The following is a 19283-nucleotide window of genomic DNA, read 5'->3' as shown; positions in this document are numbered from 1 at the left end:
GTCTTAAAAATATACCTAAACATAAATAGTTACATATTAATATATCATTGATTATCAGGTAATTTAATTTTTAATTTTTCGTTTACGGCGAATTATTTTTTATTTTAATGTACCTACCTAAATATACAACAACAATATTACATATTATAATATGTTCACAGTTCACTCTAAAACAGTGGTGCTCAACCCGCTGCACAACTGGTGCGATTGATAAAAAATTGGGAATGATTGACGGTTTTATTTATATATACAACAAGCAGGCTGTAGTCGAATACAGAAAAGGTATCATGTATTAGAGAACAAATTTAGCTGTAACTGATTAACTTAAACGTTAGACCTAGGTAATTTTATAGTATTATATTATTGTTATTATAGAAGTTTCATAGTTAAAATATAAAACCTAATCGCTGTCCAGTCATTGGGACCATTTAATACAATAATATGTATATTTAGATAAGTGACAGATGGCAGATATGTGATAGACCGCATATGACGTGTAAACACACTAGAAACATGAGTGGTAGACGACAAGTGTGCGGTAGACCACATACGACAAGATTACCGTGGCTATAGGCTCATCTATAGGGTCATTTTTTTTAGGGGGGGGGTGAAGGTAGAATTTTATAAGTTACACAGAACTAACATTGATAATAAACAATAACTAAAATAATAATAATATTTGGGGGCTAAGCCCTCCTAGCCCCCACCTAATTGCGCCTATGAGAATATATACCTGTTTACCAAAGTGACCTGTCTAAGAAAAAGGATTGGGCATCACTGCTGTAAAAGGTACCACTAAATATTTAAGTTTGATGACTGAATACCGAAATAAATATTATCAGGTAAATTTAAAATTTCTTATCATATATATATTATATATCTTATCTTATCTATTTTAATTTAAAATTTTTTCGAAATTGCGAAACCATAATGATTTATCTACAAACGATTTTAAATATTTATTATTTAAAAAGTATAAGTCGTAGATGTTTGAAAATTTCACCAGTTATTTAGATGAGCATTTTCTTTACACAATTTAATTTTCAAAATATTTCGCTTATTTTAATGCTATTTTTAGGCGTTTAAAATATTCGTTTTTGTTTAGTTTTTTTTTTTATAAATATTGATAAAATTTTTTTGGCCAAGTCAAAATACTTGAAAATTTAATACTAAGTTCCTCATAAGTTAGTCTTATATTGGTTCAAACATTTTAAGAATACATAGGCACAATTTTTTTTTTTTATTAGCGTTTGAAGTTCAAATGTTGACGAAAATCTTCAAAATAATGAATATTTGTAAATTATTTTGTGGGTATAAATCATAAAAATGTTTGTGTAAGTAGCTAAGAGTTGAAAATTGAATACAATATTGTCAATGAGTTTGACTTACAATAATTTTAAAAGAACTTAAATGTTGGTGTATTCAGACCATAAAAACATAAACCACCTTATTCACCAACCACTGGAAATTATATCCTAGGCTGACAAATCATCTCCGTTCAGAATCGTTTTTCGTATACAATGATACCTCTCATTGGATTCAAGTTTAATACATCAATTATTATAGTGACCTACTATTTTTTATTAAAAATATAATATAATTTTTTATATATTTTTTTAATAACTCTTACAATATCAACATACTTTTAAAATTACAACTATGAATTCTGTAAATGCATTTTATTATTTTTACTCATATATTATAAAGTATAGGTACTAAAATCAAACACAATTTTGTTACGATTAGGTATAATACGATTTATTTTTTAATATTTTATTTAATTTAAAATGTTTTTTTTTTTTTTTTTAATAATATTTTGTGTAAGCTTATTATATAATTTTTAACTTGTAAAGTTTATTTTTGTTATATTTTATACAGATAAATAGTGAAGCCAGTGAAGGTGAAAAACATGAAATGTATTTTTAGGTGTGTGCATTGTGCATACAAATATTCTACAAATTTTCGAATTTCCCGCCATTTCATGTTTGCTTGTCCGCTAACTGAAATTACTAACTGCGTTGGTACCTCTGTAGTCCGTGGAAGATACGATAGACGATAGTGGCGGGCCGGTCGGACGATCGGATTGGTAAGCAGGCGATGGTGGCGTGCGTCATTGGGTTTGGTAACCACTGAATGTGATTTGCGGTATTCGACTTTTTATGCGCGACGAACGGTCACGCCACGTTTTTTCGTCTCGTCGCCTGTTTATTTAGGCGAATTTCTCTTTCAGGTTCTACGCGCCTGTGTCAATCGACGTGCCGAAATCATGTCCAGATACAGTCAGAGACCCGAGAACGCGTTAAAACGCGCCAATGGTAAGTAAACGACAATCATATTAGTAAAGACGACAAAGACAATCTCCAAGTTGAATGCTACTGCTTGAAACCGCCCAGCGACTAATGTACCGGTATTATGTGAATTTTCAGAATTCTTGGAGGTCGGAAGGCCCGGCAGGGCCCTCGACACCCTGTATGAGGTGTTTAGGAACAAGAAATGGGCATATAACTGGAGCGAGAGCGTCCTGGAACCGATCATGTTCAAGTATCTGGAGCTGTGCGTCGACCTTAAGAAGTCGCATATCGCTAAAGAGGGATTGTTCCAGTACAGAAACATGTTCCAGTCTGTAAGTAACGGTATCACTTTGATTGTAAATAGATATCTAACTTAATTGGTTGTAAATGTAATGTTAATGTTCAGGTCAATGTTGGATCTTTGGAGAATGTCATACGCGGCTACTTGAGAAGTGCCGAAGAGCGAACAGAAGCTGCGCGAGAACAGTCGCAACAGGCTGTTGTTGATATTGATGACTTGGATAATTTGGCTACTCCAGAAAGTATACTTTTAAGGTAACTTTTTTTTGCAATTTCACATATTTCTACATGTAGGTATATGCACTATGGTATCACTACTGGTATATGGTATTTTAATATTTGTCCATGTATAATGTAGTGCTGTAAGCGGAGAAGATGCCCAAGACCGTAGTGACAGAACAATATTAACACCATGGGTTAAGTTTTTATGGGAATCCTATTGTCAATGTTTGGAACTTCTGAGAACTAATGCTCATGTGGAAACTTTGTATCATGATATAGCTAAAATGGTATGAAATATTAGTATTGTATACCTACAAAATATTAGTTATATATAGTACTTATCTTCTTTATTTTTTTTTTACAGGCTTATCAATTTTGTTTAAAATACAATCGTAAAACAGAGTTTAGAAAACTATGTGATAAATTACGAAAACATCTTGAAGATATTGCTAAGTTGCCTCCACAAACTGTTAATGTTAGCCTTTCAAACCCGGAAACACAACAATATAATTTAGAAACTCGCTTATGTCAATTAGATTATGCTATTCAGATGGAATTATGGCAGGTAAGATATAAATAAATTTTAAATGTCTATTAGTAATTAATAAATGAACAATTCATAAATTATAGGAAGCATACAAAGCAACTGAAGATATTCATAATTTAATGTCATTGGCTAAGAAATCTCCTGTTCCAAAAACTATGGCTAATTATTATCAAAAATTAGCTATGGTTTTCTGGAAAGCTGGTTATAATTTATTTCATGCTGCAGCTCTATTGAAGCTTTTCCAACTTAGCAAAGAAATGAAGAAAAATATTACTGCTGAAGAACTTCAAAAGTAAGTTATATATTTTTCAATAAGGGAATCCATATTATAATTTAAATTAGTGATTGATACTTTAATTTTTTCATTCACAAAAGTATTATAAAATATTATTTATAACATATATATATATATATATATAATTTTAATACCTACATGCATTTCAATAAAAAAAAAAATCCCAACAATTTTAATTGGTGCTTTGAATAAATTCAATTCATAAGGTATTTCTTTGAGTCTTTTTTATGATAAACTTATACATTGATTTTAACTGTGCTAAGTCAAATTGGTTTTTTTATTAACTTATCAACAATTGATTTTATTATATTCATTATATATTTTAACATTATTATGGACAGAACTACCTATTATTTTACTTAAAAAATAGGAGTGCTTTATATTGTTGTTATTATTTATGAAGTTTCCTCGACTTAATCTTCTGAAATTATTGAAAGGAATAAATATTAAAAACAAAAAATGCTTCCCTATTGACTTAAGGTATTATAATTTTATTTTAGATTTTCTTTAACATAATAATTATTAAGTACCTTAACTTAATTATAAAATAAAAATGTTATACTTAATGGTGAATTATGCATTATTTTATTATGTCAAAAAACTTAAGAATATATTAGATTATAGACATAATGTTGATTTACAAATATATAATAACAGTTAAAGTCAGTTTGTGTAATTTTATTCATTAAGCAATTAAGTCTAACATTTAAATGTTATGGTTGCAATATAACCAATAATATTTATTTTGGTCATTACTCATTAATAAATATTGTTATTTTTTTTATCTAGAATGGCTTCTCGAGTTTTGTTAGCTACTTTAGCTGTACCATTACCATCTGCCCATCCTGAATTTGATCGCTTCATTGAAACTGATAAAAGTCCTTATGAAAAAGCACAAAAACTTGCAGTACTTTTAAGTCTACCTGCCCCACCTACAAGAATTTCTCTTATGAAAGAAGTTGTAAGAAAAAGTTAAATTTAATATAAATATAAAATATACTATTCTATTTAATTTTTGGTTATTTTATAGGTACGCCACAATGTAGTAGCTTTAGCGTCAGAGGATTTGCGTAATCTTTACATGTGGTTAGAAGTAGATTTTCAACCTTTAGAACTATGCAAACGAGTTGAGACAGTAACTGATCCACTTATTGGTAGTGGTAGTGAATTGGAAGGATATGTTGCTCCTGTACGTGAAGTAACATTAGCACGATTAATTCGACAACTTTCTCAAATTTATGAAACACTTGAATACAAACGACTTTTAGAATTAGCTTCCTACTGCAAGCCATTCCATATGGAACGTGTGTTAGTTGATTTGGTTCGCCATAATGATATGCAGGTAACTAATTTAATATGCATTTATCTATTTATTTTTATAGTATTTTATATTTTCATATTTATTTACTATATTTTCAATACTTGGATGAATTTATTAATTATTAAGCATTTACATTTAACATCTACCTATTTATTATTACCCAATAATGACAACAATTAACTATAAATAACTATTAGCTATTAATAAAAAATTTTTATACCTAATGTAAATTAAAACATCTTATTACAATGTTCTTATGCTAACATTTTTTCAAAATGTTACCTTTTTATTAGACTCTTAAGCTTTAAATTAGTAATAAATATAAACAGTATTCATTGTTAAAATAATTCATCAAATAAAATCTGACTTAAATGTAAATAAATGAACAATACAACATTACTTTTGTATTTTGAATCATAGATTCGTATTGATCATGGAAAAGGGTGCATTCAATTTGGAATGGACTTGTCAGAATCACAACGGGAAGACAAACCAGAAGGACCAACTCTACAGACAATGCCTAGTGAACAAATCCGTACATATCTAATTAATACTTTTAAAGTATTATCTAAATCTGCTAGTATTATCAATCCAGAAGCTAACAAGGTAAATAAAAATATCCTATGACAACAGTTATATTTATTTATAGTTTACATTATATAATTTTAAAACTTACTATATTTCAACAATAATTAGCATTTAAATTAGATGAATTTTAAAGTCACAAAAAAATGTCCATTGAATAAATAAATATAAATTAACTTGTTTAATAACACAAATTCCTTATACAAATTAAACTTCATCAAATAGGTACATCTATAACTTTCTACCTATATAGATATTGTAATGTTATAAGTGAAGCAATTTTTAAAATGAGTAGAAAAAAGTAAAACATTCATATTATTTTATTTTTATTATGTCTTAATGATGAATAATAAATCTTTGCGGATATCGGAATGATTTTATTGATTATACAAAAATTCTGATGACATTTTTTATGTACGAATATTATTGTATAAGAAACTATTTAGCTTAAATTTATTGATTATGATGAATTTAATTACTGTTGCGGATACATGATTTTCATGATTATAATAGGTAATACTGATTTAATAGAAACTTTTTTATTTTTGTCTTAATGATGAATAATAAATCTTTGCGGATATCGGAATGATTTTATTGATTATACAAAAATTCTGATGACATTTTTTATGTACGAATATTATTGTATAAGAAACTATTTAGCTTAAATTTATTGATTATGATGAATTTAATTACTGTTGCGGATACATGATTTTCATGATTATAATAGGTAATACTGATTTAATAGAAACTTTTTTATTTTTGTCTTAATGATGAATAATAAATCTTTGCGGATATCGGAATGATTTCATTGATTATACAAAAAATTCTGATGACATTTTTTATGTACTAATATTATTGTATAAGAAACTATTTAGCTTAAATTTATTGATTATGATGAATTAAATTACTGTTGCGGATACATGATTTTCATGATTATAATAGGTAATACTGATTTAATAGAAACTTTTTTATTTTTGTCTTAATGATGAATAATAAATCTTTGCGGATATCGGAATGATTTCATTGATTATACAAAAAATTCTGATGACATTTTTTATGTACTAATATTATTGTATAAGAAACTATTTAGCTTAAATTTATTGATTATGATGAATTAAATTACTGTTGCGGATACATGATTTTCATGATTATATAGGTAATACTGATTTAATAGAAACTTTTTTATTTTTGTCTTAATGATGAATAATAAATCTTTGCGGATATCGAATGATTTCATTGATTATACAAAAATTCTGATGACATATTTATGTACCAATACTATTGTATAAGAACTATCTAACTTAAATCTATTATTTATGATGAATTAAATTACTGTTGCGGATACATGATTTTCATGATTATAATAGGTAATACTGATTTAATAGAAACTTTTTTATTTTTGTCTTAATGATGAATAATAAATCTTTGCGGATATCGGAATGATTTCATTGATTATACAAAAATTCTGATGACATTATTTATGTACCAATACTATTGTATAAGAAACTATCTAACTTAAATCTATTAATTATGATGAATTAAATTACTGTTGCGGATACATGATTTTCATGATTATAATAGGTAATACTGATTTAATAGAAACTTTTTTATTTTTGTCTTAATGATGAATAATAAATCTTTGCGGATATCGGAATGATTTCATTGATTATACAAAAAATTCTGATGACATTTTTTATGTACTAATATTATTGTATAAGAAACTATTTAGCTTAAATTTATTGATTATGATGAATTAAATTACTGTTGCGGATACATGATTTTCATGATTATAATAGGTAATACTGATTTAATAGAAACTTTTTTATTTTTGTCTTAATGATGAATAATAAATCTTTGCGGATATCGGAATGATTTCATTGATTATACAAAAAATTCTGATGACATTTTTTATGTACTAATATTATTGTATAAGAAACTATTTAGCTTAAATTTATTGATTATGATGAATTAAATTACTGTTGCGGATACATGATTTTCATGATTATAATAGGTAATACTGATTTAATAGAAACTTTTTTATTTTTGTCTTAATGATGAATAATAAATCTTTGCGGATATCGGAATGATTTCATTGATTATACAAAAATTCTGATGACATTATTTATGTACCAATACTATTGTATAAGAAACTATCTAACTTAAATCTATTAATTATGATGAATTAAATTACTGTTGCGGATACATGATTTTCATGATTATAATAGGTAATACTGAATTAATACAAACTTTTATTTTTGTCTTAATGATGAATAATAAATCTTTGCGGATATCGGAATGATACCAATGATTATACTGAAATTCTGATGACATTAATTGAAAACCAAAGAAATTGAAAACTGCTGTATTATAATAAATTGTGAATTTCTATTTTAAATAGTTATTGATCTTAGTTGTTGAAATTACTTCTAGGATGAATGCAAACAAATTCATCAATCTCTGATTAGACATCACCATGAAACTAAAGATAAAGAACATCAAAGGATATTGGCCCGCCACAAAATAATTGAAGATCGTAAAGAATACTTAGAAAGATTAAATACTGTTAGAGTAAGTATACATTTTTAACTAATTTACTAATGATATTCAGTATGTATAATGAGTTATCCAATATTTTATTCATAGTTGAATTATATTATATTATAAAGTATATCTATCATTTTTAATGTAGGAAGAAGAAGAGGCTCGTCGAGCTGATGAAATTGCTAGGGCAGCTGCTGCAGCTGAAGCCAGACGATTGGATGCTGAACGTGAAGAAAGAGAAAAAAGGCGACAAGAATCTGAACTACAAGCTATTAAAGATAGAAATTTTAAAGAAAAAATGCAACAAATTTCTCAAACGGCTCATGGCCAAAAAGTTTTAAAAAAACTGAATGAAGATGTTAGTATATTTTATATAATAATACTTATTTTTTATCGATTTAAATTGAAGCTGGCATTTTTTGACAAATCATTATCGTTTATGTCGTTATGTGCCTACTCAAGTTCAGCTCTCAAATATTAGTAAAGTTTTAGAATGGTTTATTTATGTAAAAGAATTACACTAATTTAACAGAATAAATGCTTCTTATGATTTTTTGTTAAAGGATTTTTAAATGCTATTGCTTGTCCAGTGAGAACCTTACCCTGTATGTAGATCAAAAGAGTTGTATCAACACATTTTTTATTCTCTGATCTTTTGGTGATGATCAATTCTTGAAATTATAACGTTATACAATTTAAGAAGTTTTTTAATACTTAGGATAACCGGTTATTTCATTACAATTCCTCAGTTAGATTAATGTAGTTAAGTAGTATTACACTTAATTGTTGATTTTTGGTTTTAATGTCTTATACTTTTCAATTTAAATGGGACTTAAATTATTAAACTTTTTTAATAATTTTTTAGAAAGTAGATAATATACTACTTGATTGATCAATATCTGTTGCAAAGTACCAAGTTATTGTAAAACTTCTAATGTTATAAAATATTTTTAATTAGGCTTTAAAAAACATGGATGCTGATGAAATTGCTGCTAAGGAAGCTGAAGAATTGGCTAAAGAAAGAGCTGAATTGGTTCAAAAATTGAAAAATCGCAGAAAACAAATGGATTATTATGAAAGAGCTAAAAGGATAGAAGAAATCCCCTTATTAGAACAGGCATGGAAAGAAAAACAAATTCATGATAAAAAGTTCTGGGAACTTCAAGAAGCAGAACGTATTCAGTTAGCCAATCAGGAACGAAAATTGGCAGAACAAAACAGAGAAAGGTTGGCTAGAATGAAACCTGATATGGACATATTCCTAGGAGAAATGAAGGAACGTCGCACAGCTGAGTTCCAAGTATGAAATATTGAATTTTTGGTATTTTAATAAATTATATGTTTATATATATTTGTTTTTTGTTAGGCTAAATTAGCTGTGTTTGAAGAAGAGTTAATTCATATTCGTAAAGAAAGATTGGCAATAAGGAAAGAAGAAAGGAGAATAGCATTGATCAAACAACGTGAAGAGGAAAAGAGACGTAAAGAAGAAGAAGAATGGTTGCGTAAGGAAGAAGAGAGGAAAAAGAAAGAAGAAGAAGAAAGAAAGAAAAAAGAGGAAGAAGAGCGTTTGGCTAATTTGTAAGTATAAAGTATAAACAAAGTCTTTATACAATAACAATTAATGCTTTTATAATGCAAAAATACACTAAAAATGAACATTTTTTTTTTTTTAGTCTCAGAATAGGAAATGTTAAGAAAACAATGTTTATATTTTTGATACATTTTATCTTAAGAGAACGTTATATCCGCATGTGTTGTTTCTGTCTTAGACACTTACGACATAGACAAAACTTATTTACACAGTCTGAGTAGAACTTGCTCAAATTTGGTTTTAGAGTTAATATACTTATTATGAAATCGAATTGTGACAATATTTCAGAGGGCAAGACACTGTTTTTTCCATTATTCTTATTATAAATTATAATTATATCATTTAGAAATAGTAAAAATGTTAACATTATTTATAAACTTCAAAATTAAAATTTTTTTAAAAAAAAATTCAATGTCCTACCCTTAGAAATATTTTCATATTTCAATTTAATAAGAAGTATATTTACACTAGAACTAAAAGTGAGTGAGTTCTACTCGGATTGTGTAAACACATATTTGTTTGTTGTACATAATATGTAAGACTGAAACAACGCATGCAGGTATGACATCTCTTAACTATACTATAGAGTAATGAACTACCTACCCTTATGAATAATGATAATACAAAAAAAAAAAAGTAATGCCAAACTTAAAGACATAATAAACAAACATTATGCTGGAAAGAAATGTGATTTCTATGTATATGCAACTGACCATTTAGTTGTTTCTTATCAGTCCCAAAAAGATATCATGTCTGAAATCATTAGAGATCGATAAAGACTAAAGAGACCAAGCAATGAGCCAAGTATGCTGGCTCGGTATACCACAACTAGTACATGCATCATGGGAACAATTTTTCTCGTCTAGGTGTGGTATAGCTCTGGCTATCCAAAAATTGTTGATTCGTTATGTTTGTGCTATGAGAAATTATAGCATTTAAACACTGTTCCCATAGGCTTATGCTTTGTATAGTATTTATGTAGGCCCAGTACAACAGAAGTTTAGCTAGCCACAAATCATGAGAACCCACCTTAACTTTAATTTCTAAAATAAATTACATTAGGTACAGTTAAAAAATACATAAAAAAAAAAGCTTATGTTATGAAGACAATTTTTCTTAATATATCTAATATTTTAAGTTAAGTTTTATTATGAATGCTCTAAAATTGTTAAAAAATGCAAAATCAAAGTTTCACCTTTAAAGTATTTGTTATATGAAACTAATTATGTACTTAAAATGTATTATCTTAAAGTATCCAAAAAATAATGCACTTTGAATTATAATAATAATACATCTAGTGTATGATGTAAAGATAAAATAAATGTGTGCACATTGCATAAAGCTTCAAAAAAATGTATTGTGTATGCTAATATTTTTTTTCATCAGGGCTCGCCAAGAACAACTTGAAAGACAAGCTGAAATTCAACGTAAAAAAGAAGAAGAAGTGCAAAGAAAATTGGAAGAGAAAAATAAGAGTCTCTCGTCATCAAATTCAGCATCCTCTTCTTGGAGAAATGTTGAAAAGAACAAAGATGACCAAAAATTATTTGGTCCTGCACGAGATAATAAGGAAAGAAGAGAAGGAGGATTTGGGCGTAATAGGGATGATGGTCCACCATCTGAACGTCGGTCCCTGTTTAGTAGAGGAAATGAAGATCGCAAAGGAGGAGTATATAGTTCAAGAGACAATGATCGTGGTGGTTGGAATCGTGGAGGAGGTGCTAGCAGTGGTGTATTTGATAAAAATTTCAAAGATGGTCCGAGAGATGGAGTCCGTTCTGCTTTTGACAGGGACACACCTAGAAAGCGAGAAATACCTTCGTCCAATGATCAAGTAAACTAATATTTTTGAATTCAATATAAATATTCATTTTTAATATTTTATGTTTGTGAAATTAATATTAAATATTTTATCATTGACAGGGTGGAGGAAACTCATGGCGTACCAGTCGCGCTCAAGACTCTGAGGATAAACGAAAGGCCAAGTGATTTTAAAATGACTGTTTATGAAATTATTTGTCTTCAATTTTTTTTTTTCTAAATCTGATATATTCATATTTATTATTATTTTCTTATTATTTACAAGTAGAACTTTTGAGCTATGGTCATGTTTTTTTTTTATCTTAACATTTACAAAAAATTATATAATATAATATATTGCATATAATAATGATAAATTTGTTTATATATGACATTCATATAGCTACATAAATAAACATAATATATTAGATTTAATTATGTGTGGTAATACCAATTATTGTATAATATATTGTGTTTGTTACATTGAGAATTTACAACTTCTGCTGTTTGATTTTATGATTTGGTAACATCAAATTTACTGATTGTTGTAAATGGTAGGCAGTATTGTTTTGTATATAGCCAAGTGTTGGAAGAATAAAACCAACAACCCACTATAATATTTTGGATACAAACATAGGCGTGTACAGACTTCTATTTCCAGTCGATCTTGGAACAATTAGTGTCCCAAAATTTGGACAGTGTCTCTCGTTTTTTTTTTTTTTTTAACATTGATTCATTTATATATATCCGCGTTCTAAATATAAACTTAGTAATGTATAAATCTATAATAATGTAATAATTATAACTGAAGGATTATAAATGAATTTTCCTATTTCTATAGGCTTAATCCTAGGCTATGGCCTATAGTCTTAGTACATATTTTTTGCACTGTTTTTTTAGATAAATAAACCAATAAAATGTATGTAGTAGTACACAATTATGTTTAATTTTATTCCACTATTACGATAAATACTATTTTCATGATCTTTGCGAATATATTGTTATAATTAAATATTATATACACAAATTTGAAATTATACTATGTCTAAAATATTCTGGTGAAGTCTCAGCTTGGCTGGCTCGCCTCGTGCACATGACTATGGATACAAAAGACATATTATAGCTTTTATATTTGAGTTTCCGTAATTTTTGATTTTATTTGATATTTTCTGATGAAAATTTTTTCAACAAATATTCTGTATAAATTGTTTTATTTTAAGCTATCATGGATTTATTGTTAGCTTTCTCTTTTCTTAGTGATTTCATTGCAACTTTTAAATGTTATTGAAGCTTATTGTCATAGTTGCCTTTAACCCAATGTTAGTTGCTGTGCTATGGTTTAAATAAATATATGAATATAACTACTGATTTGTATTTAAATAGTTAATAGGTACTCAATATATCTTTTAAGAAGGTAGGTAATTAAAATAAAATAAATACAATTCAAAATATATAATATTAAATTTACTAACTGATGAGTAATGACTAACTTTTTTGTATAAAGCAATTTTTTTAATAATTGAACTATTTATTTAATTATATCCTATTTTTCTAAAATTTTATTCTTAACATAATTATAAGAAAGTAACTCTTTGTGAATTAATTGATAAAAGTTTTCGTATTTTTTTTAAACAAAATTAAGTAATGTAAATGTTTTATGACATTGATTTGTGTCAACAAAAAAATATAATATTTGAAAATGTTACAATATAGTTGAAATTACTGAGGTGTATCTAAAAATAATTTATACACTAGCTAGCACGACTATATAACTATTGTAGTGTTATTATTGTTGCTTGTTGGTTTAAAAATAATAACTATTTTATTTTTCACCAAATAATAAAATTGTGTTCTAAATTTTTAGACCTATAATACAGTGATACAGTATTATATAGAATTCATTGACTCAGTTGTAAAAGAAGTCCCCAACACTTAGTTTTGTGTATTTTATTATCACTTTGTAAAACAAATAAACTGTACGTTATTCTTACAAACTAAAACTGTTAACTTTTTAAATTGCCACAGACAAGATTGTTTATTTGGTCAATACTTTTTTGCTCCATAGATATATTATTAACTAATAATATGTAAAACAATTAGTAAAATAAAATAAAATTCATAAGTATAATGTTTCATGATCACAGATACGGTAATGTGTCTATGGGCTATAACCGTGAGGCCGTTGTGCACGGGGTTGGATCATGAATGGTGGTGATTAAGTTTCAAAGGAAGGAAGCTTAAGGTTCTGTAATACTCGTGTTTATTGGCCACATCTCTTTTTGCAATATTGATAACTCTTGCGCAACTGACGGCGGTCTGTTAAAAGGATCCTAAACTCTAAGTTCATGTTATAGTAATATATTATTGTGTTTAAGGGAGAGGATGGATACTTGTGTTTTGAAATGTGACATGATCGATGAAGCGGTACAGCTTAGGCAAGTAGCGCGATCTAGTACACACCATGAATCAGCGTTAAACTTAGAAAATCTGATGGTCGCTCGCGCTTGTTACGTTTACCGTCATACCATTTTATATATAAAGTGAATCGAACGACTCGCTGTTAGAGGTGCTCGAGCTCGTTACGTACCAGCTTCGCCGTATGGTGAACACAAACATACGTCTTCATATGCGTTCCATCGCGCATTGATCACAACTGTACCTAATTTCTAATTTAAATTTAAATTGTAATTTCAAAGTAATACATAAACAAACCTATCGTGCTGAACGACTCAACTTCACCTCGCAAATAAACTTTTGAATTTTTTTTCCGTCTGCCGATGTTAAACCGACAAACAAACAACCAACGGACGATTTAAAATTATCCACAGTTACACGTACGGATAAAACGAATAAGACCATAAGTATTATGAACGAATCCGGCTCAAGGAGTAGACTACATGGGCCCACGCCCGGGAGATGGCGTTTAACATTTATTTTGTATATTATATAGATAAAAATAAAAAATATTTGATATAGTATTTTACATAATGCAAAATTTAAGTTTGCCTAGGTGTGTTCGTGAGCACTCGAACCGGGTCTGGAACGAATATATAAAGCTGTGACATTATAATATTATTTCCACGTTCACATTAATTATAGAATAATTGTGATGTATTTTTTTTAAATTAAATTATTATTATTATTACTGTATTAAAAAATGTCCACAGTGAATATTGTATGAAAAACACCGGCCATCAGTAACGTCAATAGATATAGTAAGGTACATTTCAACAATTTTTGTATTAATACTTACAGAATTCATGGTCGTAATGTACGTTATTGCCTTTTTATACGTTATGACATTGATTTTAAAATTTGAACATTGAAAATTATTTCTTGATCAGTTCAGAAAAAGGTAGGCAAGTGGGTACGGCTTGACTTTACAGTATATTATGCCGAGTAGGTCACTGCAGTAATAGGTTGTGTTTTTAATTTAATGATATATCGTTGTATCAAAAAAAAAAAAAAAACAGATCTGAGCGGAGATGGTTTGTTAAGTTATACGACTGTATAAAATTAAATATATTTTATGATTTGTCTTTTTATAGGTATACCTATTAAAAAAATTTTTTTACTTGGTTATTATATACTAGGATACCTACTTTATACGGTAAAAATAAAAACCACGAATAATTTGTATTATTATTTTGATAATAAACAATTGTCAATATAGTGGACAGTTTATACTATTTCAGGTGTAATATGTATAGGTATACATTTTGTATAATTTATTATTACACATTTAAATAGGTAGGTAGAGGTAATCCTATAGTTTTTTTTTTTATAAATTTGAACAGAAATAAATAAAGAGTTGTTATAATGTTATAATATACATTATAATATACTTGTAAATCATATTATAAATACTTGAAATTATTGGTTTTTGGAAATGATGTGATTCTGTGAAGAATTATGGGATAGATTTAAACTTAGAAATTCAATAAATTTTATTTTCGTCTTATCTACAGGCTTAACACATTTTTTTAGGATACAATTTTGAACAATATAATCTGATCTCATTTAATAAAACGTATTTTTTGGTTCGTTGTAAATTACGTCCCATTTTAAATTTTTTACGTAAATTGTGACCTGGGATTATTTTATACATACGCAAATTACGGTCTGTGTATATTTTTAATTCATACGTAAATTACATCTAAGGCTTTTTTTTTAAATTGTTGTTAAGTTTCTGCTGACTTATTATGGGTTACGAAATCTGTATAATATGCTTGTGATATTTAAAACTATCAATACAAATATTATTATCATTTAATTTCAAAAAAAAACTTTCACGTTTTTACTGTGCAACACATCGCATCAATCAATATTATAGGTAATATTATTACTTATCTTTAAATTGTATAGTCGATCGGAAATCGAAATATTCCAGGGGGTCTATTCTCGAATGTAATGTAAGAAAAGTGAACGACCAAAGCGTACGTAAACCGCCATTTTTAAGTAGTATATTAAAAAACCGTATTCTTGAATTTATATCATACATACGTATACGTAATTATTCGTAGTTCTCTTACGGTTCGTACAGGCCACTATTTACTTACCTACATTTCAAATACACATGGGACACAATTTACGTATGATTTAAAAGTACACGAGTTGCAATTTACATGGTATATTACTATGACCTTTTTTAGGGAACGCAATTTATCAACTCCGTTATTTTTACCACACAAAGTGTCCGTTTACTAATTGACTTTTAGTATTACAATAGGTTTATTTAATTTTTTCCAAAAATATATTATATTATTAGCATTTAATTATTATAATAATTTACAGTATAATATTATGTTGCTTATAAGATTCACGAATATAAGGTTGGTTTAGTCACGTCTTATTAGACTCGAAATTGATGAACACCTTCTGTCACAGTAAGAAAAATTTAAAGATCCAATGTGAAACAAATCTAAAACAATAAAACATACTCAACATCAAGACAAACTAGAGTTGTAAAGAAAATGTTTGCTGTTAGACAAAATAAATAAAAAAAATTATGACTACCTACCAACATTTTGAATTTACATTACACATAAATTTATTGTGTGTTATGATTATTGTATATCACATCACATTTATATTATATGAGTGGTTGATTGCTAATCACTAATCAGCATACGGTAACGATTTGATCTGTAAAACTATTTACAGTTTGAAATACAGTAATAACTTTATTAGAACTAATTCGTTTGTTAATCTTCAGTAAACCACAAATAGTATATGTATTGAAACGTTATCAAATTATATTGAACCTTATTCAATGTTGCATACTTTAATGTCGAATAATATCTCTCGTAATAAAACTAAGAATCTAACTAAATAGTAGGTATGTACTATTATATCTAAGGTTATATTAATATAATTTAAAAATACTCGATGTAAGTTGACATATTATACATTTATTGTAATACATAATGTATATAAAAATTAATTAAATAAATCTAATCCTACAATTATACAATTTTAGTTATGCATTTACTGCCAATCTATAATATAACAAGGATAAACAAAACTAAAATGTTAATTTATTCTTATACAAAATGTATAGGTAATATTTTAACTAAGTAAACAAATAATTATAATAATAATCATCTTTTTAACAAATTACTGCTATATAAGCTATACGAATATTGCATTTTTTATATTATAGATAAAGATGATATTATAATATGAAGTAATAGATAAATCTTAAAAACTATAATAAAAATATAGGTACTCTCGAGGAACGCAAATTTTTTACAATAAAAATCTATGAGCTAATATTGTGTAACAAATAAAACATAGAATATATTAACAACAAACTTTTTAACGTCACACGAAATAAAGTATAAATAATTACATACAAGTATATTATTATACATACGTACACGTAGTTCTTATATTTTAGTCAACATTTTCTTCATGAATCATTTAGAAAGAATAATATCGATTTTTATACACGAAAAGCGTTAGGAAAATTTGAAAAATGTTTAATGAGATCATCAAAAATCAAAACCTATAATACGAGTATGTTATAAATTTTCAATTTTTTTTATGACTTATTTATTATTATAATTAATTTTTTTCCACTAAATTACGATAGTTTTGTAATCTAATTATAACAAATTTCAAAATATTAGTATCTATTAAAAATATTAAAATGTTTTATTTAAGTACCTAAATAACACGAATATTAGTAAATAATATTCAATTTATTTTAATATTGGTAAATGAACTTAAATAACAATTAATATTATTAATTGAATTAGATGTTGTGCAATATAATGTTTACAAATACAAATAGAATATTATTTCGAGACATTTTTTTATAGTGATGTATTATAATGATAATATTTGATAATTTTATTTTTCTATTTTATGATTTTAATATATTTAAATCTAAAAATTAAATTAAACGGAATGATAAATACGTATACTTTAATTACCTAATTGATTATCTATTTTCACCGATGACGAATGTACGAGTTTAATAGACTGGAGAGGACAAACACGCACTGACTACTATAGGTGGTAAGTTATAACTAATATTAATATTGTTCATAAATATTTATGTAAATTCATCACATTGTTAGTGTAATGCATACTTACGTAAGTAATAATCGATTCCATATTAAAATAGTGACTTCGTTAAAATAGCCTATTGTAAATCTACTACAACTATTCGAACAATAATAATTTACATAGGTACGTATCGCTTAAGTAATAATATAATCTATATTCGAGATTATTCTGTATTATATCACCAATAATTAAATCATAAGTATACAGCTTTTTTATAATATTGCAACGTTTTATAGTTAATTAAGATTTAAACCCATAATTGGTTACAAAAAGTTATTGAAAATACTAAATAGGAATTATTAATCAAATTGAGTATTTATAGCGATCGGTATGACAATAATATTAATAATAATTATTATTATGAAACATTTAAAATGTCATGCAATTAATTTATTCCTTACATCGGAAAGAAAATGTAATTATGTAAAAATTACCTTTTATGTAACAATTGCACTCGTTTTGATTTAAACTCAATAAACCAATTGCGCTTTTTTAAATTAGATCAATTGGCTAAGTACCATACATTGGTAACTTAAATAACTGTAAGGAATAGAATAATGATAATTTATTAGTTATCTAAACAGTATAATAAATATACTTTTTCACTTTTAATTAATTATTAATTGTTGTAAATTATTTTAGTTTATATACGCAATAATACATCGTTAGAAAGTAAAAATGGCTTATTCTTTTTATTACCTAAGAATATTGACGAAATAATAATTAGGCTAATAAATATCTTATCAATTACGAAAATTTATTTCCGTTTATTGATCAAATTCACGATATGCTTAAATATGCGTTATAACTTATAACAACATTTCATAAATTTCCAGATACTGTTATTAAATATACAACCAGTCAATGTAACCAGTAACCAATTGATCAATAAAGAAGTTTTTAATTTTCAAACATTTTAGTAAGTATACAGACCGATTAATATGTATATTCAATGTTAATTCAATAAGATTGAACAACAATATTTTCATATCTTAAGGTACAAAAATTTAAATGCAAGAGCGAATAGGTGAACTAACTCTAAACTTTAAGTTTCGAGTGCAATTGGTTTATGTTCAAATAAAATGAAGGTGTAATAATCAAAATTGAAATTAGTTTATAAAATTATTGGAGCGGAGCAACAAAATATGATTTCACCAATAGACTATGAACTAAGCTTATTATTGAAAATTTTTCTATTGTCTTCTAAAATTATT

General features: G+C 26.7%; 1 protein-coding gene across 1 annotated transcript; it reads left to right on the top strand.

The window, feature by feature from the left end:
* The first annotated feature begins 2140 nt into the window (after positions 1-2140).
* Positions 2141-12084, top strand: LOC114126803 (eukaryotic translation initiation factor 3 subunit A). The gene is made up of 15 exons (XM_027990820.2): positions 2141-2315; positions 2427-2623; positions 2698-2846; positions 2950-3100; positions 3178-3378; positions 3444-3652; positions 4445-4616; positions 4686-4997; positions 5397-5582; positions 7992-8129; positions 8251-8460; positions 9061-9402; positions 9469-9683; positions 11083-11530; positions 11620-12084. Exons 1-15 carry the CDS (start codon positions 2267-2269, stop codon positions 11683-11685), a joined length of 3045 nt encoding a protein of 1014 aa, XP_027846621.1. The 5' UTR covers positions 2141-2266; the 3' UTR covers positions 11686-12084.
* Positions 12085-19283: the final 7199 nt, after the last annotated feature.

Source organism: Aphis gossypii, chromosome 1 (assembly GCF_020184175.1).
Source record: "Aphis gossypii isolate Hap1 chromosome 1, ASM2018417v2, whole genome shotgun sequence".
NCBI classification, from domain to species: domain Eukaryota; kingdom Metazoa; phylum Arthropoda; class Insecta; order Hemiptera; family Aphididae; genus Aphis; species Aphis gossypii.
The sequence above is the reverse complement of the archived record's forward strand: the minus strand, read 5'-3'. Positions and strand labels throughout refer to the sequence as shown.